Here is a 27,767-nt window from a genome sequence, read left to right as displayed (position 1 = left end):
ACATGGCGGAGAACGAGGGGGGCTGGCTGGACTCCCTGGCCCACTGAAGATAGGTCCCCACGCCCTGCCAGGATGCCTCTAGCGGAGGATGCAGTTCAGTCGCAGCCTGTGACACCCAGACTAAGGCCTGAGTGTCCAGGGCTTGTGAGGAGAGTCTCTGAGGTCCAACCATGGCTCCCACCACCGCCCAACGAAGGCCTGTGCCCCCATGAGGCCGGCTCACCTCGTGTGGCCATGGCTCCACCTCACACAGCCAGGACAGGGCTGGTCTTTTAGACCCTGCACTTCCTCCAAGGACCGTCATGACCTCTACACCCCAACACTGCCTACTAGACCAGGTCTATGGCAGCCTCCCCACAGAGCTTCTAGAACCAGGCGTGACCGACTTACTCAAGGACAGAGTGTGTGGCTGCACACAGGTGGTAGCGGTAGAGGAGCAGGCTGTGGTCCACCCGGAAGACGCCACCCCCCTTCCTGAGGTGCTCGTAGAAGAACAGCAGGTCCTCCGGCACACCCTGCAGGAGCCAAAGGAGAATGCACTCACCAGCTGCGCCAGCCCACCCCAGCTATCAGGCAGGGGACAGAAGGGTGCTCTTGTTGCCAAGAAACTAGCTTTGAGCCAGGTGTGGGTCCCAAATACTCAAGAGGCCAAGGTGGAGGGATTTGCTTGAGCTGACACGTTTAGGGCCAGCTTGGGTAACATAGTGAGAACCTATCTCAAAAAAAGAAAAGAGCCAGGTGCGGTGCTCATGCTGTCACCCCAGCTACTCAGGAGGCTGAAAGCTGAGGCCACAGTTCAAAGCCAGCCCGGGCAGGAAAGTCCGTGAGACTCGTATCTCTAATAAACCACTCAAAACCGGAAGTGGCGCTGTGGCTCAAGCAGTAGAGTGCTCACCTTGAGCTCAAGAGCTGAGGAACAGTGCCCAGGCCCAGAGTTCAAACCCCCGCCCCCCACCCCCACTGCCGCTGGACCAAAAAACAAAGAAAAGACGCAACACGAAAACCATTTTGGAGGATCAACAGTGATGTGTCAATGCAGAGTCAAAAAGAGATAAGCAACTGACTTTCTCCCTGAGACAGGCCAGAGAAGATGTGGGACAGAGGAGAGACAGGTGGGTCTACATCTTAATTCTGCCCTAAAGGACACTCTGTGGGCACAGAAGATCTTAGGACAAACATTGCACGCTAACCACAGACACATCTCGGAGGAGGAAGGCAGCCTCAGCCACCATGTCCTGAGCACCAGCAGCTCACGCACTGGGGAAAGAGGAGAGGCCAAGCTGAATGACTGGGAAGCCCTGGCAAGATGCCGAGGACACTTGTGGTGAGAACCCAGAGGCATGGTCCCTGAGACAGAAGGAAACACAAGTCAGGTCGCAGCTCTCCAGGAGTCCTGGACCCAGGCAGGGGTCCAGGGTGGGCTGCATTTCATCAGAGTGGCAGAAGGGGCGATGTTGAGCCAGGAACTGGAAAACTGTCCAGAATGACAGTGAAACTTAAACAGGAACTAAGCATCCTGGGTTAAAACCTACTTCTTCTCCTACAAAAACAACAGCCCCAAGCTATGTCACAGACGGCCCCTCCCCAAGTTCTGACCTAAACCACACCTTAACCAACAGTTGAGGGTTTGGGGCAGGGAGGGCTCACGAATCAGAAATCCAATACCTATGCACAAAACTGCCCCCCGAGGAAGAGAGCAGGAATAAAAAGGGCTCGAAGAAGGTAGGCTGGTATGTGGCCAGTAAGGTTCATGACAGGTTCTGTGTGGGGCTGGAATATTTCTGGGCCGCATAACTGCTGGTGGCAAGGCCAGCGGCCAGCATGGTTCCTGTGACTCGCCACAGAGCTTGCGTGTGTGGCCCGGACTCCCCCTTCCCACAGGTAGGCAAAGACACCCAGGCCCCTGACAGGAGCAGGGCTCCTCTAGAGACAGCCAGAGTGGATCCCAGACAGGAATAGGGCTCCTAGCTCCTGCGTCCCTAGAGACAGCCAGAACAGATCCCCAACCAGAATAGGACTTCTTAGACCAGATACTCTACATTCCCCAACCAGCTCACCCAGGATGAGAATAACCTGGGTTTGAGGCCAGGTGCTTTCCCCGAGCAGGTGTAGCTCAGGGGATATACACAGTCTCATGGAGGTGAGTCTCTGAGCCGTGGCTTAGGAAACACCATGAGAGGACAGAGGACACCAAGGGCTGGCCAGGTGAAGGGTCTGAGTCCTTCACAGCACTTACCTTCCCTCCCTCGTCAAATGGTCCCACGTGGAGAAACCAAGTTCGAGAGCAGAACCAGGTAGGCATGATCACTGTGGGGCCGTTTGAGGTGAATACCTAGAAGCAATTAGCATCGACATCATTAACAGAAAAGAACAGCTTCTCGTGCGACCTACTCACAACACGCCATTAAGTAACAAAGGGATTTCATGTCTCTTCTCATGGGAACTCAACAATGGTATCAGGCTGGCAAGACAGGTAGAAATTGGCAACCTGCCCACTTCACCTCCAGATCCTAACATAGAAGCTGATATCTGCATTTGGTGACAGTAACGCGGTACATTAGAACCAACAATAAACATTCCACTTTCAGTCACAAGGAGGAAAACCTGAAGTAGCAAAGAAGGTAATGGATAATGTCTAGGTAACATGGACAAACGCAGAGATTCTAGAGAGACATTAACCATCAGAACCAACTGAAAACATAGAAAACTGAAAAACAACCTTAATGAGACAGAAAAATCAAGAACATTCCCAACAAAGAAAAAGCTGGGAGGCGTTCCTGGTAAATGCTGGCAAACACCTAGGAATTGATGCCGTTCCAGTGGAGTTTCAGACACAGAAGAAGGTTACTTCCTACCCCCCTGCAGGGCCGGCTACCCAAACAGGCTAAAAGATCACATCTAAGGAAAGGCACACTAATGTCCCTCATGAAAACAGATGCAAAAATTCTCAACATAACTCGCGTGAATTGTGCAAAGTCATTATGGACAAAGGACCTACACTATGGCTGGGTAGAACTTTATCTGAGGACAAATGAATGGATGTGAAAATCAGTCACTGTCATATACAACATGAAGATGAGGACCAACAACTAGGTAGCCATCTCAAGAGTTATAGAAGAACCACCTGACCAAATCCAACTCTGTATTGGCACAGTGACTCAGAACTGCTTCGACCTACTGAAGGCTGAAATGACAGCTAAGTCATGCTTTAAACTGTGAAATGCTGTTCGGTGTGGTGGCTTAGGCCTGTAATCCCAGCTGATACTCAGGAGATAGACAATGGGAGGACTGTAGTTAAAGGCCAGGTCAAACAAGAAGTTTGTGAGACCTCTCCTGGCGGCGTGTATCTATAACCTTAGCTACTCAAAAAGTTGAGATCTGAGGATTGCAGTCTGAAGTGAGCCTGGGCAAACAAAGCTGTTTGACTCCTATATCCAATTAAACAAACACCCAGAAACCGCATGACAACTGGTAAAGTGCCAGCCATGAGCAAGAACACCAATCAAGAGCATGAGGCCCTGTGTTCAAGCCCCTGGGCGTGTGCACACATGTGCATACACATCTGGGCAGTGTGAGCTGTTACCCTCACTATGAAGAAGGAGGGCTGTGACCCAGGCCAGCCCAGGTCTAAAGTTGAGTCCTATTCAAAAAAAAAAGTCTGGGGCTGTGATGCAGTACATGCACAAGCTTGTCTAGTACATGAGAGGACCTGAGTTTAATCCAGTACCGCCAAACAAATAACAGCCAACATGTTGGAGGGCTGTCCACACCAGGTCAGAAATAACACAAAACATCTATCCTCACAACTCTAATTAGATATTGTGAATGGAAGTGTAAGCAGAGCTACTGGACAAGATGTAAACAATACCAGCTTAGAAAGGAAGATTTGCAGACAGCATTATCCTTTAAGGAAAAAGTGTAAGGAACATACATGTATATATGAGCACGTGTGCACACACACACACACACACAAAATCTATGCCAATAATACAGTCAGCAAACTTGTGGGATAAAGATCCTTATATAAACACAACAGGATTCTTTTTTTTTTTTTTTTTTTTTGGGGTCCGGTCGTGGGGCCTGAACTCTGGGCCTGGGCACTGTCCCTCAGCTCTTCAGCTCAAGGCTAGCACTCTACCACTTGAGCCACAGCGCCACTTCCGGCTTTTTTTTTTATGTGGTGCTGAGGAATCGAACCCAGGGCCTCGAGCATGCAAGGCAAGTGCTCTACCACTGAGCCGCCTTCCCAGCCCACACAACAGGATTCTATACAGTAGCAATAAATACTCCAAAGATGATATTAAGCAAACACAATACCATATAAAACACTTAGGAATAAACTGACGAACTCCATGGAAAATTACATTAATTTCTTAGCGTTCATTTCAGTTTTATATGATCAGAAGCATGGAGGCCTTGCACCTTTGTGTCCCTTCCCTACGAGGACCTTCTTTCAGCCTCACCATGTATGAGTGTCTAGAGTCCGGTATCACTTATTGTGTCCTGGTGTATTTTATTTTACTTTATTTTATTTATTTATTTTTGGGTCCGGTCGTGGGGCCTGAACTCTGGGCCTGGGCGCTGTACCTCAGCTCTTCAGTTCAAGGCTAGCGCTCTACCACTTGAGCCACAGCGCCACTCTGGCTTTTTTCTTTTTGCTTATGTGGTGCTGAGGATCAAACCCAGGGCCTCAGGCATGCAAGGCAAGCGCTCTACCACTCAGCCACCTTCCCAGCCCCTGTCCTGGTGTATTTTAGATCTAACTTCTGCATATGAGAGAAAACACCTGCCCCTGGCCTCTCTAAGCTTGGCTTACCTCAACATGATTTATTCTAGTTCAAAAATTACATTTTAAAAGTAAAAGCACACATAAATTGAAGGCTATCACATTTTTGTGAAAAACTATTTTTATGATATAAATACTCCCTAATTTATCTACAGATTTGTTTTTTTGGGGGTCCGGTCGTGGGGCCTGAACGCTGTCCCTCAGCTCTTCAGCTCAAGGCTAGTGCTCTACCACTTGAGCCACAGAGCCACTTCCGGCTTTTTTTTTCTTTTTGCTGATGTGGTGCTGAGGAATCAAACCCAGGGCCTCATGCATGCAAGGTAAGCGCTCTGTCACTGAGCCACCTTCCCAGCCCTTAGCTACAGATTTTATATAATAAAAATCCCAGGTGACTTTTTTCTTCAGAAGACGATGGTCATAGCTATGAAAGGAAATAAGTCCAGATATTTATGAACAATTGATTTTCAAAAAAAAGATTATTACTGAGACAGTTCAGTGACTACAGACAACATGTAAACATAGGAAGTTCGACTCCTGTCCCATACGGTATATAAAATTAACTCAAGCTGGGTACCAGTGGCTCACTCCTATAACCCTAGCTGCTTGGGAGGCTGAGACCTGAGGGTCGCAGTTTGATGCCAGCCCAGGCAGAAAAGTCTGTAAGATTCTATCTACAATTAACCAGCAAACTACTAGGCTCAAGCCGCTCAAGTGTTAGAGCACCAGCCTTGAGCAAAAAAGTTGAGCAAGTATGAGAAGGCCCTGAGTTCAAGCACTGGAATGGAAAAAACCAACCAACCAACCAAAAACAGAAACACAAACAGACTCAAAATATATCAAAGGCTTAAATATAAGTATTCAACCTAAAATTCTGAGAAGAAAACAGGCATGTCTTTATAGTTTGGGCAATATTTTCTAAGATATGATACCAAAAGCATGAACAAGAAAAATGAGATAAACTGGATACAATTACATTAGAAAATTATATTTCAAAGGGTACCATTAAGAAAATAAGAAAAAAAAAAAGAAAGACTATATTTGTAAATCATAAATCTGACAAGGGCCTAGTATTTCAGATATATAATTTTAAAATTCAACATTAAGTACATGAACAATTCCATTTTTTTAAGTGAGCAGAAGACTTGGAATAGATATTTCTCCAAAGATATACAAATGACTGATAAGCACACAAAAATGCTTGATATCATTCGTTTTCAAGGAGATGTAAATTGAATAAATAGTAAATTAAGCATTTCATATTCTACACCTGCAGGATGCCTGTACTGTAAGATGCATAGTAACAAGAGTTGGTGAGGATGTGGAGAAACTAGAGCTTGCATGAAGTGCTGGGAGGAATGGAAAATGGAGCCACTGCTTTGGAAAATAGTCAAGCAATTCCTCAAAAGGTTAAACAGAGAGTTACAACATTACCCAACAATTCTGTTCCAAGATACATAGTCAATAAAACTGCAAATATACACCCACACAAAAACATGCACAAGGGGCTGGGAAAGAGGCTCAGTGGTAGAGTGCTTGCCTTGAATGCATGATGCCCTGGGTTCAATTCCTCAGCACCACATAAACAGAAAAATTGGTCATGTGGCTCAAGTAGTAGAATGCCAAGGGCTGGGAAGGTGGCTCAGTGGTAGAATGCTTGCCTTGCATGCCTGAGGCCCTGGGTTCGATTCCTCAGCACTATGTAAGCAGTAAAGGCCGGAAGTGGTGCTGTGTGGCTCAAGTGATAGAGAGCTTGCCTTGAGCTGAAGGGCTGAGGGACAAGCCCTATGACTGACCAAAAAAAAAAAAAAAAGAACAAAATGTTCAGCGTTACTCATGATAGCCAAACAGTAGAACCAATCAGAGTAGCCATTAGCTGAGAATAGATAAACAAAGTGTATTGTACAAATACAATAGAGTATTTATTTATTTATATATTTTTGCCAGTCCTGGGGCTTGGACTTTAGGCCTGGGTGGGGTCCCTGAGCATCTTTTGCTCAAGGCTAGCACTCTACCACTGAGCTACAACACGACTTCCTACTTTTTCTGAGTAGTTTATTGGCGATAAGAGTCTCCTAGACTTTCCCGCCTGGGCTGGCTTCGAATCACGATCCTCAGATCTCAGCCTCCTGTGTAGCTAGGATTACAGGCATGAGCCACCGACACCTAGCTTTACTTATTTATTTTTGTGCCAGTACTCAAACTTGAACATTGTGCCTAGGTGCTGTTCACTAGCTTTTTTGGGCAAGGCTGTGCTCTACCACGAGAGCCACAGCTCTGGTTCCACTTTGTTGCCGGTTGGCAGGAGAGTAAAGTCTCACTGACTTTCCTGCCTGAGCTGGCTTTCAACTGGGATCCTCAGGTCTCAGCCTCCTGAGTAGCCAGGATTACAGGGGTGAGCACCCACCTACCTCACATGGCTAGATGCTCCCACAGCTTTTGAACTTGCCAGCTGACCCTGTCCACTCTGACTAAAATGGAAGGAAGAGGAGGAGGAAGGAATACAATCTTAAACTTCCTGCAGAACAGCGACAAATCAAGAACAATTTTTGTGTGTGTGCTGGTACTGAGGCTTGAACTCAAGGCCTGGGCATTGTCCTTAGCTTTTTGTTGTTGTTGTTCGAGGCTAGCACTGTACCACTTGAACCACAGCTCTACTTTCTGATTTTTGCTGGTTAATTGGAGGTAAGTCTCATGAACTTTTCTGCATGGCATGGCTTTGAACTGTGCTCTTCAGATATCTGCTTCCTGAATAGCTAAGATTACAGGTATGAGCCACCAGTGCTCAGTTTTAGTTATTTGTGTTTCAGTGCTGTGATGGGATCTAGGGCTTTGTACATACTAAGCTTATACTGAGCCACCCTCAAGTCTCTAGTCTACTCTAGGCTAAGAAAACATATACAGTGCAAGGATGTGGGAAACTTGAGTGACTTATCACTGACATCTAAAGATGAGGGCGAGGGCCAGTACAGGCAGCTCTGCGGCCTCACCGGGACGCGTCAGGGCACTGGCAGGGCCGTCCTCATCAGCACCGAGTCTGTGTCACCAAGTCACAGAACCACCCTTCTCATCCCTCCGCTCTGCATCGCACAACAGGCACAGGTAGGCTGTGCTGCCTGCAGGCTGTGTGGCATAGCGAGTTAACCTGAAATGGCAGTGAGAAATGAGGGCTTGGGTGGAGGGCCGCCACTGCAGGAGACTGTGTCCTGGCATGTGGCTCTTGGAGCTCTGACCCTGATTCTTCCAAAGGTCCTAAACAAGGTAAAGATGGTGCACCAGCTCTGCTAGACCTGGCCTGCCATTCCGACAGGCCGGCACGGCAGGTCCCTGCCTTCCCTCACCTGTAGTCACTGGACTTCTGCACTGAGCTGGCTTGAGGCCCTGATCACACAGGGATCTGCCAACAAAGACTCTGTGATCCCTACCCCTGGAAAAGGCCTGAACCCAGCTCCCCCCTCTGTGTACAGAACAGGTAACTGTGACTACTGACTACTCCCCCAACAGATCAAGCTGGAATGAAATAAAGGGAAGGAAGATACAACCACAGGGTGAATGACAAGGCCCCTTGCTTGGGAGCCCACGGCTCCCTCCAAAAAGGGGAGGTCTGACACCAATGGAAGGGTTCTGAAGACCTTCAGGACCTTGGGAAATGTTCTTGTCACAGCTGTGAGGACTCTGACGGGCAAAGAGTGAGCTATAGGAACACTGGTCATGGGGCAAATGGCCTCAGGCCCATTCCAGCCAACATTAGGACTTCTGGTCACTTCCCATCTTCGGGGTTAGTGTGTGTGACTGAGATGACAAGAATCTGCACTGGTATCACGAGCGTCAGTAGTAGATGCCAGAATATCTGAGGCTGTGCTTCCCGTGTCCACGCACCACATTATAGATGTGATGTGCTAACAACCCCACAGGTGCACCATTGTTCTAGGCATTTTATGCATATCAAACACTCTCATGGTACATCAGAGTCTACAGTCTTTCCTGTTACCAAGGGAGCCATCAGAAGAAACACTGAAGTAGAAAGACAATGCAGGGCTGGGAAGGTGGCTCAGTGGTAGAGCGCTTGCCTCGTTTGCATGAGGCCCTGGGTTCCATTCCTCAGCACCACATAAGCAGAAAAAGCCAGAAGTGCTGTGGCTCAAGTGGTAGAACACTGGCTTTGAGCTGAAGAAGCTGAGGGACAGTGCCCAGGGCTAGAGTTCAGGCCCCACAACCAACCAAAAAAGAAAGAAAGAAAGAAAGAAAGAAAGAAAAAGAAAGAAAGAAAGAAAGAAAGAAAGAAAGAAAGAAAGAGAGAGAGAGAGAGAGAGAGAGAGAGAGAGAAAGAGGGAGGGAGGGAGGGAGGGAGGGAGGCAGGCAGGCAGGCAGGCAGGCAGGCAGGGAGGCAGACAATGCAGTTCTGTGAGAAAAATAACTTGCCCAGCATTCTACACATCAACATGGGGTGCAGCTACACCCTGACACAGGTGCTGGGGTCTGAGTGCCCATGTGGGTCTTCGAAGCATGAACAGGGCCCCAGCACCTGACGCCAGCTCCTGGGAGGAGGCTCAGGTGTACTGGCAAATAATGTCCCTTAATAAGGCCTATGGACAACCTCTTCCAGACAACACCAAACACTATTCCCAACAACTCTGCTCAGTACCCTTCCCTCAGTCATCAGAAAAATAAAACAGACTTCACACTATTATTTGGAAACTATTGCAAAGCAAAAATTGAGCTTCCTGTTTTCAACTTTTATTTGCCAAAAAAATTCCTGAGTTACATGTAACTGTAACCCTCTGTATAGTATCTTTACAATAAAAAAATTAAAAAAAAAAAACAAGAAAAAAAAAAACCAGAAAAAAAAAATGTTGTTGAAAGCTAAAATGCAAACCTAGACATTAGCCTAAGCCTTCAGAGTCAGGAACATCAATATCTTGTCTTACTTCCATGTCTTGTTCCACTGGAAGGTCTTCAAGGACAACAAGGTGCTAGAAGCCATCTCCCATAATAACCTTGCGTTCTGGAATCCTCTGATGGACCTGTCTGAGGCTATTTTAGTTAACTCTTTGTTGCAAGTAGGAGTACACTCTAAAATAATAAAGTAATGTGTAACCCAGAAAAAAAAAAATTCCTGAGTTATTTTCTGGCATGTGTATTCTGCAGCTGGAGGCCTGATGATTCAGCGGTTTGCTTACATGTGAGATGCACCAAAGAAGACAGGCCATCCCTAGCTCCAGCTGCCCTCCACCTGCATGGGCCGGGGTGGTAGCCACCGGCCACCCACGATGGTCCCAGGGATGGCACAGAGTGTAAAACACACATGGCATTTGGGAGACTCGGTACAGAAAAAAAAAAAAAAAAGATGTGAAATAGCTTACTGATAGTCTTTATATTGATCACATGTTGAAACAATAGTAGTTTGTACTCTTAAATTTTGCTTTTAAGTTTTATTAAACATTTTAAGATTATATTTGTTTCGTCTGTGGGACACATTATATTTATGTTGGATGGAACTATGGCTCTGTCCACAAAGCAACTCAATCCATCTTTGCTGAGGTGACCACAACATGACCAGGGCTGATGGGGCACTGGTCACTCTGCCAGACAGAAGGTACCGACAGGAGGGGACTTCACCAATCACCAAAAGTCAGGCTGAGGGTGAGCCCACGGGTTCCTTCAAACATATATGCCAGGACCAGGCCAAGCCGGGCTGAGGATGAGAATCTCCTCCCTGTGCTATGTACTGTCTTGCACCTTTCAAAACGGAACCAGGCACTAGACTGGCAGGAACAAAGCCCATGGAGGAAGCAAGGAGAGTTCTGTGAACCTACTGTGCTTGCCATATCATACTAAACCCAAAGAAACCTATGAGAGAATTGGAATGAGTCCGCAGACTTCTGGAACCTGTCCCCCTTAGGGGGCTAGGCCCTGGGTCATGGAGAGGACCCAAGTTTGGGTGGCTGTGGGGCTCTGGATCTCAGTGTGGGCAGACCCCTGGTACAAGCCTCAGAGACACAGGCTGTTCGTATGCGCAGGTTGGGGGCTGCATAGAGAGAAAATAGGTGTTGTATGAAACTATCAAAAGAAAGCACAGGACTTTAAAAAAGTCTGCAAGAGTTCATTTGCTGTTTTTCAGTGAAAACTGGAAGTAGAGCTGTGGTTCAAATGGTAGAGCATTAGCTTTGAGCAAAGAAAGCTCAGGAACAGTGCCCAGGACCTGAGTTCTAACCCTAGGACAGACGGACGGACAGACAGACAGACAGACACAATCAACCAAACCCACAGTGACAGACAAATATATAGTACAACAGCTGTGCCGAACAGGCAGAGAGCCCCACGTGGATTCACACATGTATGTTCAACAAAAGTGGAGGACAATTCAATGAGAAGATACGGAGGAAAAACAATTGAAAATCCACATGGAAAAAAAAAATGAAATTCAACCCTTACCTCACATCATACCTACCTACCTGACCTTGAATGACAGCGCTAAACTTAAGAGTCAGAACTCTAAGACTAGAAGAAAATTGTAAAGAAAATGTTTGTAAGCTACAGATAGTATTCCAAAATAGAACACACGTTCAGATCTGAAAAGGTAATATTAAATTGGATTCCAAAGCTGGGTGTTGGTGGCAGCTCAGGAGGTTGAGATCTGAGGATCACGGTTCAAAGCCAGCCCAGGCAGGAAAGTCTGTGAAACTCTTATCTCCAATAAACCACCAGAAAAGTGGAAGTGGGGCTGTGGCTCAAGTGGTGGAGTGCTCACTTTGAGTGAGCCCAGGCCAGAGTTCAGGCCCCACGACCAAAAAATAAAAAATAAAATAATTAATAAAAATGAATAAATAAAATGGATTCCATCAAAATTGAAACAGTTGGTTTTACGAAAGACATCAGTAGGAAAATGTAAGGACAAATCATGTACTAAATGTTCACAATTTATGTCAGGTCTATGTATCTGGTAAGGACCTCGTGGTTAGAATATATAAATAACTCCTACAACTCAAAAACAAGTAGATTGACCTGGAGAAGTAGCACAAGTAACAGGGCATTTGCTTAGCAAGTACTAAGGTCAGTTTAATTTTCAGTACTGACAAGAAAAAAAGGTAGACAAAAAATTAAGTAAAAAATGAGCAAAGATGTTGAAAGGACACTTCACAGAAGAGTTGTGTGAGCATCAAATAAGCACAGCAGTCCCTGGGGCCATGCCAGTTCACAGCCACTGGCTGCAACGGCTAGCTCCAAAGCCATGCGTCCCACCACATGCTAATGGCAGGGACCGACCGCCTGCTCCAGGGTGCCAAGAGCTCAGGGGGCTATGGTCCTGCAGGACCAGACACCAGCTTCTGGGAGGCTCATGGGCTGTATCACTGTTTCTGCTGGGCTTTCTTTTGGCCTGTGCCTCTCAGTTGAAGGAGCTGTTGGCATTCTTCTCTGGCAGTGAGGATAAGATGGACTGGGTATTCAACTTTAACAAACATGATCTGCACTGTGCGGGAACTGTGGGAAAGTCACTTTACTGTGGACCCCAACAGACCCCAGAACATGGAGATGCCTGAGGCTGCCAAAACCCCGGCCTCAGACCTCGGAGCCTCAGATCTCCTTCCTGACCAACTGCCCAACACTGCAGGAACCACGCTTGGGTCATTCCCCAGAGCCTGATGAAGACAGACCTGTCCACCCACACACAGCCATGAGTGGGCCTCTTTTTTTTTGGCCAGTCCTGGGCAGGGATAGTACTCCATCACTTGAGCCACAGAGCCACTTCTGGCTTTTTCTGTAATTAACTGGAGCTAAGAGTCGCACAGACTTTCCTGCATGGACTGGCTTCAAACTGCGATCCCCAAGATGTCAGCCTCCTGAGTAGCTAGGATCAAAGGCGTGAGCCACTGGTGTGCAGCTTTACCTCCTATTTTGTCACTTTTTACAACTCAACCATGTTGATGAATTATGTTTTGAGTTATACTGGTCAGTCCTGACCTATGCAAAAGAATAACCATGCATGTAACTGCGTGGACTGCTGCTGCTACAGCAGTTCCAATTACTCTGGAAATGGGTCTTGCTCTGCATGTCTTCCACAGACACCTCTGGTTACTGTACTTTTCAACTCTAGAACTTCCTTTTAAAAAGTAATTTAACATTTTAAAAATTTCTTTAACTCAAGTAATTTTTAATTTTTTAAACTAAAAATGTTAACATCTGACTTGCTTTCTCATTGTCATTCAACTTTCCTTAGTTTCCCTTGTTCCTGAGGACATTCAGAGTAGTAGCTTTGGCTCTTGATGAGCCCAACAGGAAGACAGCTAGAATTCTCAGTGGTTTTTTCTTGCTTCCTTGCTGCTTTTCCTTCCTTCCGTGTTCCCCTCCTTCCTTCTTTTTTATTTATTATTGTATTTTTTGTTGGTCGTGGGGCTTGAACTCTGGGCCTGGGCACTGATCCCTCAGCTCTTCAGCTCAAGGCGAGCGCTCTACCACTTGAGCTACAGCGCCACTTCTGGTTTTCTAGTGGTTTATTGGAGATAGGAGTCTCAAGGTCTTTCCTGCCCAGGCTGGCTTTGAACTTTGATCCTCAGATCTCAGCCTCCTGAGTAGCTAGGATTACACACGTGAGTCACCGGCGCCCGGCTCTTTTTTATTTTTGAGACAAGGCCTCACTATGTATGTAGCACAGCCTGGCTTGGGACTCTCTAGTCTTCTGTCTTGCTTCCCAACGGCTGAGATTATAGATATGTGCCAGGGTATCCAGCTCTGGCTTCCCAGGCTTTGAAATTACATGAAAGCTTGCAGACTTCTGTTTGATTGATTTCTGGTGGTACTGAGTGTTGAACTCAGGCCTTGCACTTGCTAGGCAGGAGCTCTACTACTTGAACCATTCCACCAGCCCTTTTAGTGTTGGTTATTTTTAGATAGGGTCTCACTTCATGCTTGGGCCAGCCTGGACTGTGATTTTCTTATGTGTGCTTTCCATATACCTGAGAGGAGGGGTGAACATCACCGTGCCCAGCACTATGCTTCTGTGTTGCTGTAGGCCACCACACCCATCCACAGGTTGAGATGGAGTCCAATGAGGTCCTGCCCAGGCTGGCTTGAGCCGTCACCCTACCGACCCCTCCTTGTCAAGCAGCCAGTGCTGTGGCTGGCTTGAGCCACTAACCCTGGCAGCAGCCTTATTTTTTAAGACATTCTGGACATTTCAAAATACTATTTTTGATACATAGCTTACCTTGTTTTATACAATGAGTGAATAACAAAGGGAATAGGTTTGGCATAAAGAAAAACCACTGTCTACTTGGTTCTCAAAGCAAACTTCCCCCAGCCTGAGGAGCTTGCTGACCTCGGCTCACCGTTCCTCAGTGTGTGTCTATGAAGCTCACCGCTGGCTGGGCATGAGGGAGACCCCAAAAGGACATTTCTCCCACCCAGTTTATACCAAGTGCTTTTTGTGCTGAGTGAGAGCCAGGGTCTTCTACTTCTTTGTATTTTATGTACTTGCTGGTGAACTCCAGACTGGTAATCCCACATTACAGCTATTCTGAATTCTGATTCCTTCTTTGGAGGTCTGTTCCTGAGGCTCCTTTTGCTTTGATTATTAACTTGCCTGGAGGAAGTCAGTGCAATCTGAGATGTGTGGCTGTTGACATCTTGCTCAGTTTTAATTTTCATTATTTCTTATGAAAAAAGGGTTACCTCTTTTACAAATGGGTAAATAATGCACTTGTTCAAGTATCTGTGAGTATACGTGACGACAAAGATCAGAATACCTCAAACCCACTGCAAGTTTTACTGTTACACACTTGTACATCTATGTGGATGCATGCGCGTGCAAGTCCAGCTAGGGGTATGCAGAAAGCAAGTGCCCTCACATCTCTCCTGATGGACAAGAGCCCACAGATGCTGTCTTATTTCCTGGACCTTCATGGGGATTCTGGCTGGTCTGCTTCATGCCCCGAAGGGACTACAATCTCAGGCTCACACAAGGGGAACATCTCAGCTGATGCTGAAATAAGTGCTGTGGCTGCAGGGCAGGAGTCATTTCAAGGTCAGTTTGTCATTGCAAGCTGCGAGAATGGTGCAGCCTGCCTGGGGTGCCGTGAGTGGCGCTCTCCACCTTACCCCCTAAGCCAGTGCCCACAGACACCAGAGGCAATGCCATTATTTTCTCTACTTTGAAGACATAGAGGCTGATGATCAGAGTAATTAGGCAACTTGCCCAGGTCACAGGCTTGAAATACAGATGTGTCTGACAAGTCCTCTGAGTGACAATGAAGTAGGCTCTCCAGGGAGATACAGCTGCCATGTCCCCAGGCTTCTGGCCCTGCCTCTCCAGACTCCTGTGTACTTTCAGGAAAAAGTCCTGTATCTTTTATGACAAGTTGGAACCTAAATACAAGTATACAGATGTTAAACACATTATGCTCTTTTATTGTCTTCCTCATTTCTAAGTTGACCAGTAGAAATGGAAATGATGAAAAATTTACCAGATTTCTTCTCCTGGTTCAGCCTCCCTTCTGACTTATTCCTTAATAGGAAAAATCATTCCAGTGAGCACTGTGAGGTTTTCATAATGCTCCCCACAGCTCACCCCAGGACTAACATTGTTTCCAGGTGAGCTGTATCTGGGCTTTCCATTAGACATGGGATTCGTGGTGAGGAGCAGAATAAACTGTTTCATAAAGTGATGTAAGTATGTCAAATGATCCAAAATTCTTTCCTAACAGAAGTACGACTATGTTTCTAAGACTAAGGTTGTCTGAAACTGTTGCATCTACGATGAAAATTACTGGCTCTTGGCAGTGGCAGTAGGTGGAGAGCCTGCAAAAATCACATGTCCTAGACAGCTGTGCACCATCAGAGGTGGGGCAGCATCCACTGTTTTAACCTCTTCCCAACCAGCAGCCAAACAGCACTGGCAGCAGCTTTGGGAATGATCAGACAATTGCACTTGGGAATGATCAGAAGGGAGATGACTGCACTCAGGGATGATCAGAAGGAGATGACTGCACTCAGGGATGATCAGAAGATGACTGCACTTGGGAATGATCAGAAGGAGATGACTGCACTCAGGGATGATCAGAAGGAGATGACTGCACTTGGGAATGATCAGAAGGAGATGACTGCACTCAGAGATGATCAGAAGGAGATGACTGCACTTGGGAATGATCAGAAGGAGATGACTGCACTTGGGAATGATCAGAAGGAGATGACTGCACTTGGGAATGATCAGAAGGAGATGACTGCACTCAGGGATGATCAGAAGGAGATGACTGCACTTGGGAATGATCAGGAGATGACTGCACTTGGGAATGATCAGAAGGAGATGACTGCACTTGGGAATGATCAGAAGGAGATGACTGCACTTGGGAATGATCAGAAGGAGATGACTGCACTCAGGGATGATCAGAAGGAGATGACTGCACTCAGGGATGATTAGAAGGAGATGACTGCACTTGGGAATGATCAGAAGGAGATGACTGCACTTGGGAATGATCAGAAGGAGATGACTGCACTTGGGAATGATCAGAAGGGGATGATTGCACTTGGGAATGATCAGAAGGGGATGATTGCACTTGGGAATGATCAGAAGGAGATGACTGCACTTGGGAATGATCAGAAGGAGATGACTGCACTCAGGGATGATCAGAAGGAGATGACTGCACTTGGGAATGATCAGAAGGAGATGACGGCACTCAGAGATGATCAGAAGGAGATGACTGCACTTGGGAATGATCAGAAGGAGATGACTGCACTTGGGAATGATCAGAAGGAGATGACTGCACTTGGGAATGATCAGAAGGAGATGACTGCACTCAGGGATGATCAGAAGGAGATGACTGCACTTGGGAATGATCAGAAGGAGATGACTGCACTTGGGAATGATCAGAAGGAGATGACTGCACTTGGGAATGATCAGAAGGGGATGATTGCACTTGGGAATGATCAGAAGGGGATGATTGCACTTGGGAATGATCAGAAGGAGATGACTGCACTTGGGAATGATCAGAAGGAGATGACTGCACTCAGGGATGATCAGAAGGAGATGACTGCACTTGGGAATGATCAGAAGGAGATGACGGCACTTGCTATTCCCCAGGACCCATGAGCACACAGAACTTTTCATCACACACTCCCAGTGACACAGGGACCTTCCTCTACACATGCTCCCATGTTTATTCTGACAGTCAAAATATGCCTGGCTAATGCATCCATGGGGAGTAGGCCTTACCCTGGCATGACAGCTAAGACTCTGACCCTCAAGAGAAATGATCGACTTTGGTCTCTGAAACCTAGGCTAGCTCACCGGGAGGGCCAGACTCAGGTGCAAAGTCCTGATCACAAGCTGGATACCAGTAGGGCAAGATGGCCAGAATTACAGTATCACCAAGCGATTCCATTCCTATGTATAAACCCAAGAGAATTTTAAAAAGTAACTTAGATGATGCACAGCAACAGCTTCCCAACAGCCTATCAAAACATGGATGGAACACACACAATAGGATATTGTTCTCCCTTTAAAAAATGTGAGAGAGAAAGAAAGGGAAACACTTACTTGTATCTGCTTGGCTCCTGAGGGGCCAATAGACGAAGCTGCCACCTGTGAGATTATGACTGGACATCTCCAAGTCAGAATTCTGCCCAGCTGGAGGGATACGAAAGCTTCAGAGGAACTTCACTGGTCCTCAAAGAGTTGGTCCCCTGCTGTCCAGTGGGCTGTCACACGCACACACACACACACACACACACACACACACACACACACACACACGGGAACTCACACGTGCACATGAACACACATACACACCACCACCACATGGGGAGTCAAGCCCAGTGTGGAGACCCCTCTACCCAGCACACACACGTGTGTGCACACACATGCACACTACCAGCATGTGAGTACTCAGACCCAGAGTGGAGAACCCTCTACCTAGCACGCACACATGTGTGCACACACATGCATACCACCAGCATGTGAGTACTCAGACCCAGAGTGGAGAACCCTCTACCCAGCACACACATGAGTGCACACACACACACACACACACACACACACACACACACACACACATCACCACCACATGGGTAGTCAAGCCCAGTGTGGAGAACCTTCTACCCAGCATGCATACACACATGTGTGCGCTCGCACACACATACACACACTCCACCAGCACGTGAGGACTCAGGCTCAGTGTGGACAATCCTCTACCCAGCAGCATGCACGCACACACATAAACATACACACACCGGCATGTGAGGACTCAGACCCAGTATGGAGAGCCCTCTACCCAGCATGCATACACACACACGCACACACACACACACACACACGCACACATACTCAGGCCCAGTGTGGAGAACCCTCTACCCAGCATGCACATACACGTGCGCGCGCACACACACACACACACACACACACACACACACACACACACACACCACCGGCACGTGAGGACTCAGACCCAGTGTGGAGAACCCTCTATCCAGCATGCTCACACACACACACCACTGGCATGTGAGGACTCAGACCCAGTGTAGAAAACCCTCTATCTAATTTGTACACACACACCACCAGCATGGGAGGACTCAGGCCCAGTGTGGAGAATCCTCTATTCAGCATGCACACACACGTGCACACACGTGCACACACATACCCCACCAGCACGTGAGGACTCAGACCCTGTACCCAGCGCACACACACGCACACACACGCACACACACACACACACACACACACACACACACACCACCAGCACGTGAGGACTCAGACCCTGTACCCAGCGCACACACGCACACACACACACACACACACACACACACACACACACACACACACACACACACACACACACACACCACCAGTACGTGAGGACTCAGACCCAGAGTGGAGAACCCTCTACCCAGCATACACACACACATGCACACACATGCACACCACCGGCACATGAGGACTCAGGCCCTGAGTGGAGAACCCTCTACCCAGCATGCACACACACACATGCACACCACTGGCACGTGAGGACTCAGGCCCAGCAAAGCTCAGTGCAGCAGGAAAGGAGGCACTACCTCCACTACTGGGCAACAGATGCTTTTGTGTGAAAGTTGGTACTAAACTGTTTGTATGTGGACCTGCTTCTGGGGACTTGGAAGGAGCAGGTTGTGGTCACTGAGACGCCAGGCCGATGGCTACTGTGTTCTACAGGTGTGGCTCTGCACCAGCACTCACAGGGAGCACAGCACTGCGACCAACACTGCCTTCCAAATCCACCACCATGTTGCCTTTATTAAAGTTTTGTCATCTTCAAATGAGTGGGTCTGGAAGTATGGTAAAACAATAAAAGAGAGGCCCAATAAAAGTACGGTAAAACAAAAGTGTAATCTCAGGTTGTCTTTGACCTCTGGCTTCATGGCCTCCTGGAAGGGTATCTCCAGCTCTATATCAAAGCTGAGATGTGTAGGGAAATGCCACGGCTAGAACCACTGCTAGTGCCCGGATTCTGCTTGAACCTCTGTGGTAAGCTGGAAACAGGCTGGTTTACAATGACAACCAGATCATATGTGTGGCAGGTATGCTCTACGGAGCCCCAGGATCCTCCATCGAGGGGAGCTGAGCCAGTGCTGCAGGGAACAGGCTGGAAAATGAGAGGTGGAGGTTGCTGACTACGAGTGCCAGTGTCCCAGAAGGCTGCCCAAACAGAGGTGACTAACACAGTGGAAAAACTTTTGACAGCCAACATACATGCTGACTGGCTGAAAAAAAACAAGACCCAAGGAACGTTCAGTAACATATTCTTCTACTGGAAGTAAGGATTTAGGATCTTTACCAGCAACACTCAAAAATAGGAGGAACAGAGTTTAGGTAGGAGTGCTGGGATCCTATGCTGAGAAGGGTAAGTGCAGCATAACTCCAATGACTTTACACTTGGTGAAGCATCCAGATGCCTCCCCCCGGGCTCCCCCCCCCAGTGTGGTGTGAACAGTGAGGATGTGGGGTCCAGTCGGGTTTGTACCTGTGAAGATGGCTGAAATGTACTCAAGTGCGGTCCTCCCATGGCTGCCATTTAATAAGTCTCCTTTACCTACCTTCAGTAATATGTCTATTCGGCATATGGGGACAAGCGGTCAGACCTAATGTGGGACTCTTGGACTTTGGGCTTGGGTTCTGAAATTTTGGTTTCAATATTTGTTTTAAAGAAAGTGTGATCTGTGAGCAGCTGGGTACCCAATGGTCTATCCGGCTCTCTTCCCAACACCAACACATGCAGTGGATCACAATGACCAAGATTTATCAAGAGGAGGCAGAGGTTGGGGAGCATGGCCACACACAAGGGCCTGACAAAGAGAAGCAAGCACAGGACAGACAGTCAGAGCATTCAAGTGCTCAGGATACCAACCCTGAACCCAACGGGTACTGCTCGGTAAGGAAGAGTGCGAAGACACAGCCATCCCCACCACAGAGGCATTTTCTGCTAGAACCTGAGTCCAGTCTGGGGAAACAGTGGCCACCACCACTGCACACCCCAGAGGAACCCAGAGGCATGGTTTACACGCAGGCCCTTGCAGCATGAACTATCTCAAGATCCTGCCTGCCAGATTTCTGTGGAGCAGAGGCAGCCACCCTGAAGCTTTGCAAGCCAGCTTGGAGGGCCAGAGAAGCATCTAAGTTCCCAGCCTCTTAGCTCCTTCTCCCCTCAAAACACACATGGATCTATGATCCCAGGAAGCAGCCAGATGGCCTTGTTCATCCTCTTGTATCTCTAAGTGAACAGAGCAGCCTGTTCTCTGAAGTCTGGCATGCTGATCCTTTTTATACTCTCTAGGACACAGGCCTATCCCCTCTGTCTTGTATCACCCTGTTTTAATTTGCTTCCCAATCTTATGGGCTTTCTTCCAGTAAATCTGAGAAAACATTTTTTGTAGGAAATGGACATTTTGAATTTTTATATGAAAAGGTTCTTATTATATCTTTACTCATGACTGACATTTTGGTTAAACATGGAACTCTATATTCAAAGACATTTCTGGGAGGATTTTAAGCCTGTGCCCCCGTTTCTTCTAAATTCTGCTCCTGTAAGTCAAGAAATTCAAGGCCACTTTGATTCGTGCTTCCCACTTTACATGTGAAGAACTAAGACGTCTTGTGTCTGCTGCAGGCCTGCCCACACCCCTCGCCAGGGACCTGACTCACCTTCTGATCTGGTCTCTCACACCCTGCAGTTCTAGGAATTTTTTCTGTATTATTCTTAGTAATTTACTTCTCTTTATTTATGTTTCTCTCTGTATATCTGTATATTTATATCCATGTTACCCTCATTATGCTGGATTGTGAAATGTCAAACCAGCTAAAGCTGGGGACTAGGATTCCCTCCCTGCACCCTCTCCTCAGCACACGTCCAGGTCAGACTGGACAGGAGGAGATTGCAAGAGTCTGGAGAGAGAGGTAGAGACAGTGTCACTGGTCCCTAAAAGTCTGATGCATGTGGAAGAGATGGCAAGTAGCCATACACAATCCTTGGATTGATGAGGAAGTGTCCAGGGAAGTTACAAATGTATCAAGCAGAATGGAGCAGAATGGAAATGAGCCACAAAACCCATTCAATGCAACTGAAGCAGCTGTAAAGGGAGTTGGCAGCACTGTTTTATGAGAACAGAGGTCCCGAGACAAAAACTAAGCCCCACCTTAAAGAACTGTATGAGACAAAACCAAAAGCAAACAGAAGAAAAGAACCACGAAGGCAAAAGGGAGACATTAAACTAAAAATAGATAAGCAAGACTAAAGTTAACCATATAAGTAGCTAGGCTTATGTCATGTAAGATGTCAGAAATGACCAGCCCAGATAAACCTGTAGGGAGACTAACAGATAACAAGTTGAAAGGACCCAAACAACAACTATGAGAAATTAAAAGGAAGAAGTATCACTACACGCAGTAAGTAAAAACTCTAAATACATATATTTAACAATTTAGATGAAGTGTCAATCCCTCAGAAGTCAGTTTCACAAAACTATGATGAACTAGAAAATATGAATAGTCTAATAATTATGAGCCATATTTTTCTACATATTAACAATAAACAATTGAAGCTAAAATTAAGTATACAATAGCATTTAAAATTGGCCAAAAAGCAAGTGAAAGTAATAGCAGCCAGGCACTGGTGGCTCACACCTATAAGCCTAGCTACTCAGAAAGCTGAGATTTGGGTATCCCCATTCGAATGGGGATGAAATTTGAGGATTGGCTCAAGTGGTAGAGAACCAGCAGTGAAAAAAAGCAGAATGAAAACAAAGGACCTCAGTTCAAGGCCCAGAATTGGTTCAAAAAAGAAAAGAAAAGAATCACAGAAAAATTATGTAACTGATGGTGTGGGGGGAGAAGGGGGAAAAATCAGATTCCTGAATTGGAAAACAACACAGTAAAGACGTAATTACACCCAAACTGGTTTAAGGCTTAACACATTTTATATGACAGTTCCAGCTGGACTCCTTATAGATATAGACAAGATGGTTCTAAGATTTTTGTGAACAGGCACGTGAACTACAATAGTCAAAGATAATTTTGTTGTTGTTGGATGTGGGGCTCGAACTCTGGGCATGGGCGCTGTCTCTCCACTCAAGGTAAGCGCTCTACCACTCGAGCCACAGCACCATTTCCAGTTTTCTGAGAAGTTAATCAGAGATAAGAGTCTCATGGACGTTCCTGCCTGGGCCGGCTTTGAACTGCAACCCTCAGATCTCAGCCTCCTGAGTAGGTGAGCCACCGGCGCCCGGCGCAAAGATAATTTTGAAAAGAATACAGCTGAAGGATCACAGAAACCAGTGTTAAGAGTCAGTCCTCAGAAGTGTGTGCCTTGGGAGTGACAGATGCAGAGCAGTCATTCAAGTACAGGAAGTTCCGAGGAATACCACAGAAGGAGGGATGACAGAATTTTGCTTTTGTGGTATTAGTGATTGAATCCACAGCATACTAGGCAAAAGCTCTGGAAGCTGTGTCTCCAGCCCTTCTTTATTTTGAGACAGGGTCTTGTGCAGTTGTCCAGGCTGGCCATGAAATCAGGATCCTCCTGTGAGGATCATCATCTGTGAGCCAGGAGACTTTTACCAGACAGCAAATCTTCAGGACGAGGAATAGTGTCTGCTGTTTATAAATTAACAAATGTATAATTATTTTTGTTACAGCAGGCTGAAACAATGGAGATCAGTTGGGAGATGGTGTAACTCTGATGCAGCCGCTTTTGGAGATGAAGCAGCCATGTGTCCTGAGTGGGAAGGACTGCGCTGACCTAGACTCGTGAAAACACTCAAACCCTCGGCTTTGAACAAGGCACTGCAGTGAGGCCCGAGGCACACTGTGGCCCCCTCCCCCAAAGCTCCTGGTCCAAGCATGCGGCAAGGTCATCTAAGACGCCAGGAAGAGGGAAAGTGCCTGAGAACTCAACTTTTTTTTTTTTTTCAACTTTCCCATGACTCCAGAATTAATTCAAAACACAGAATTTTGGAACTGGGAGAGTTTGTGCCAACAACTCTACTATCTGAAAAAGCAGCCTTTTCTGTGTAGGCACCCAGCAGTCTGATCTCTGTTCTTCCAAGCTGGGAAAGATAGAGCTCAAGGGGCTGATCCAAATATCCAGGCACTTGTTAGAAATGCATATTCAGACCATAAGATGCATGAGTGTGGGTCTGACGTCTGTGTTGTATCAGATCCTACAGCCATCTTTACAACTGAGGAAGTTTGAGAAACACTAGTTTCAGTAAAGGTTCTGTGTTTAAAGAGTAAACTTAACTAGGAAATGTGCTTGTCTGAGTTATCTACCCTCGACACTCTGGGTGAACTAAGGTTTATGTACTAATGCTGGCATAATGTGATGCCTTTTCTTTCTCATTCATGCTATCCTTTGTTTCAAACTGCTACTGGGGGAGTTAAAGGCGCAGCATGACAACTAGCAAGCACAGATGGGGCAAGCACAGAAGTGGTGGAGGGCATCCAAGTCACCCAGTAACTGCCACGAGATTCACACAGGGGCAGAGGATAAAGAGCAGGACAGCCCTGGAGGCTGAGGGGAATCATTAAGGTGACTAACATGACCTAGCTTGGGGGACTGAGATTTGTGTGCCCCAAATTCACATACTGAGGCTCTAGTCCTTAAAGGGACTGTATTTGGAGATGAGGCCTTTAAGGACATAATTAGGTGAGTCCATAACCACACAGGATGGGTGTCCTTACAAGAGAAGGGTGCCATACACAGAGGAAGAGCCTGCCCCAGGAAAGGCAAGCTGGTGATACAGGCAAAGGGGGTCTGGAGGCCTCAGGAGAAACCAGCCTGCTGGCATCAGGAACAGACAGGCAGCACCGGCACTGAGACGTGTTGAGAGCCTGCCAAGAGAGCAGGAGCAGATGTGGAGCCCAGGGCAGGTACACTGAGAGGTGCACATCAGACCTCTTATTGACTAGCACAGACCAAAGAGGTTACTCCAAGTACCCAGACCCCGCCCGCCAAGGCAAGAGCCAGCCCTCCACTGCCATACTGCTAGGACCCCAGGGCACCCTTAGACCCAGCAGGCTTTTTGACTAGCATTGCAGGAGCTATGCCTTGGTGCAGACACCTTTCAGTTCAGAATCTTTGGTGCTAATTTTACTGTCCTCTCATTACCTTTGTACTTGGCAAATATCTGGGCAGACATGACAAATCAAATCCCAGCACTCAGAAGACTGAGACTGAAGTCAGCCTGGGCTACCTAGGGAGACTCTGCCTCTAACAACAAGAAAATCAAACCTAAGCACTTGTCTTCATATCACAAGCCAGACTCAGCTCAAACCATGAACATAAACCTCAACTGGGGGCAACTCACCTTGGTAAAATAGCAGTGGTGATTTTGCAAATGTGATGGTTGCAACTTCCTCTGAGTTTATCTTAAGGGTCCTTTGCTAAAGGAGACTGTGCTTAAGTGGTCTACCAAACTCTCTGTCACAGCAGCTGTAACCCCGCTGCCCCTGGATTCAGAACACACTTCTGGCTGAAACTGAGCCTGCCCCATTTAAATTATGCCCTACGTGTTTAGTGCATAGTTTTCATATGACTCATATTCTACTAGAAAGTGCACAAAAGCAGACTCAGCAATTCCTCAGCTGGCTGGGAGGCTACTAGCTCTCCCTGGCTCTGACTCAAACTGCTGTGAGCACCTCCAAGACCTAAGATCTAGGATCAGGCACCATGCAGATGGGAAGCAGCGTGCAGGCAGTGACTCCACTTATTCCCTGGCAATTTTGCCAACCTTTACCTACAACTCCCACCCCGCCCTCGGACCTGCGGACCCACTCCTAGGGTTCCTGAGCTCTGGAAAAGTGGTGTGACCCTACTAGGAGCAGTTGGAGAACAAAATGGTTTCTCTAGGCTGCAGAATGCCATTGGTGGAATATTCATCCTCTTTAAATGTGAATCAAATCTGAATGCAAGAGTGCTTTCACTCTATCTGTTTTGGAAAACAAAACCTAAAGCCAGTGGTACAGATCTGACAGCAGGGAGCAAAACCTACAGGTCCTAACAGCTGGCAGGAGAGACTCAAAGCCAATTTGAAAGAGGTAAACAATTTGGAATAGCCAAAGAAATATATTAAAATGGCACACTAAAAGAGATGTCTCTCCCAGGGACTGTTAAACTATTAGGAGACACATCTATCATTTTTAATCTGGTTAATGGAATGGTCAAGCTCAAAATCATATGTAACACTTCTTGAAGAAACTACAGATCAAAATCGCATTTCAAAACTATTGTTTAGAGAAATAACATTTCTTACTTGAAGACACAATCACCTCTGGCTCACAGGAAGCCCACAGTGCACAGAGGTCTTCCCACAGTCTGGCGTAGGAACAGGAGGGAATGGCCATCCTCCCAGGGCTTGCTAGGTCCACTCACTGGGTGAGGCCTGGGAACCCAGGTGTCCAGCAGGACGCAGCAGAGCCCGACCTTGGCCTGGACTGGAGACCCTGTCTGGAGCAGGAGGGTTCAGACTAAGCCTACCCTGTGGAGCTGACAGCTATTTCCACTTCTATAAGGGTTATAAGGCTAGAGACCACCCAGCAGCTACCGTCTACTACAGCAATCTCCCAACAGCTTGGCCATTTCTGACTTATCTAAGATGGGTCTCTTCAGTGTGCAGCCCGAGTACAGAGGCTAGGAGGATGGGGCTGACTCGTGCTGAGGGCTTCACCCTCTGCCTCCATCCACCTCTGACTTCCCTTTCCAGGCTGCCTCACCACGGCTTCAGCTCACAGCCCTCTGCAAGCTCCAGGGCAGTTTCTGCCCAGCTGTTAGTCACTACCACCCCATGAACAACTGGGCCACCAGTACTGCATGGCCTTTCCCAACACATCCCTCCAAACCTGGCTGACTGGCCAAGGGTCCTACTGCCTCGAGGTGGCCCCACTGACCACTAGGCACTCTCCACGGGGCTTGTAGCAACGCTGACTGACTGTGACCACTCGCAGGACTCACATCAAGAGCTCTGACATGCTCTTCTTCACTCTATAAGGGCAGCTCAAAGAATGTCAAGCAGAAGATAAAAGTATGGACAAGCCAGGTTCCAGGGGTTCACACCTAAAATCCTAGCTACTTAGGCAGTTGAGATATGAAGAGCGCAATTTAAAGCCAGCCCAAGCAGGAAAATCCTTGAGATTCTTTGTTCTAATTAATAACCAAAACACTACAAGTAGAGCTGTGGCTTACATGGTAAAGTGCTAGCCTTGAGCAGAAAAAGCTTAGGAAGAGTGAGTGCCCAGGCCTTAGGTCAAACCCAGGACCAGAACACACACACACACACACACACACACACACACACACACTCTCTCTCTCTCTCTCTCTCTCTCTCTCTCTCTCTCTCTCTCTCTCTCTCTCTCATAGACCATTCTTTGCCTTTGGTAAAAATAAGGGTCTGGTTGTGTTCTTTTGTATGTAGTCAGTATGCTTTTGGGGTAGAAAACAATGACCTGATTTCAAAACTGTGTGCAAATGCAAAGGTCCTAGGAAGGTTAGAGAGCTGAGCTACTCAGCCAACTCAAGAACAATTCTAGAAGCTGTTGTGGTTATATCAGGAGGTAAAGGTCAACAAATGGTTACTGGGGAAAACAGAGTTTAGACAAATCAATGTATGTGTGAGCAATAGGCCTGTGACAGGATGCAAAGGAGAAAGTGTCACCTTGCAGCAAATGAGGCTGCACTAACAGATTATCCACATTCAAAATAATTAATTCCAATCCAGACCTTCACAGACAGAACAATACCCTAATAGTCCATGAGGAAGATCCTAAATAGATTTCTTTCATGGTATTTTAAATGGTCCCAGGGTGAAATGGAAAGACATCCTTAAAGCTAATGTAAACGTTCTATCTGAGACAGGACTCCATTTAACTAAGGTCCTACAAAACAAGGCATTCTACAGTCAGAAGGCCAGGGTCACACCTCAGAAGGAAGAGTTGAGTCCAAGCAATGGCTGAAAGAGCTAGAGGCCAGGCTTGCTTCTTGTAACTTTTTCTCACTCAAATTAGCCCCCTAATTTGTACAAATATAGTGTTTTAAAAAATTGTTTAAGGTTATGTTACCAATGAAGAGACACTTATTTCTTTCCATTAAAAACAAAAAAATCGGCCAAGCAGAAGCTCAAACCTATAATCCTAGATACTTGGAAGGCAGAAATTAGGAGATAGGGGTTTGAGGCCAGCCAGGCAAAAAAAGTTGAGATTAAATCTCAAGCAATGGCTGAGAGTGTTATTATGTACCTTTCATCCCAACAATACAGGCAAGCACAGGTGCGGAGCGTGTGGGGTGAGGTGCAGAGAAGCACAAGAGTATTTCAGTCTAGGCCAGTCAGCCCATAAATTGAGACCCTATCTCAAAAGTCAACCAACATAAAAAAGACTGGTGGGGTGGCTGAAGTGGTACAATGCCTGCCTAGCAAGCACAAGGCCCTGAGTTCAAAGCCCAGTACCACCAAAATGCATAAATAAAAATGAAACAAG

The 27,767-nt window shown here is 46.9% G+C and overlaps 1 protein-coding gene across 11 annotated transcripts in view; it reads right to left on the bottom strand.

Moving 5' to 3' along the window:
- LOC138818857 (queuosine-tRNA galactosyltransferase) overlaps positions 1-27,767 on the bottom strand; it is a 98,786-nt gene that overhangs the window by 48,728 nt on the left and 22,291 nt on the right. For all 11 annotated transcript variants that reach the window (XR_011369235.1, XR_011369236.1, XR_011369237.1 and 8 more), the window contains 2 exons: positions 2,237-2,332; positions 391-515 (listed from right to left, as the gene is read on the bottom strand). Coding sequence is in view for 6 of the 11 variants with exons in the window: in XM_070010005.1 (XP_069866106.1) it covers positions 391-515; positions 2,237-2,332 (221 nt within the window). In the remaining 5 variants the exon portion in view is untranslated. The remainder of the gene's footprint in view (positions 1-390; positions 516-2,236; positions 2,333-27,767) is intronic.

This window comes from Dipodomys merriami, unplaced genomic scaffold, assembly GCF_024711535.1.
Source record: "Dipodomys merriami isolate MVZ:Mamm:240054 unplaced genomic scaffold, mDipMer1.0.p SCAF_783, whole genome shotgun sequence".
NCBI lineage: Eukaryota > Metazoa > Chordata > Mammalia > Rodentia > Heteromyidae > Dipodomys > Dipodomys merriami.
This window is presented reverse-complemented; position numbering and strand designations above follow the sequence as displayed.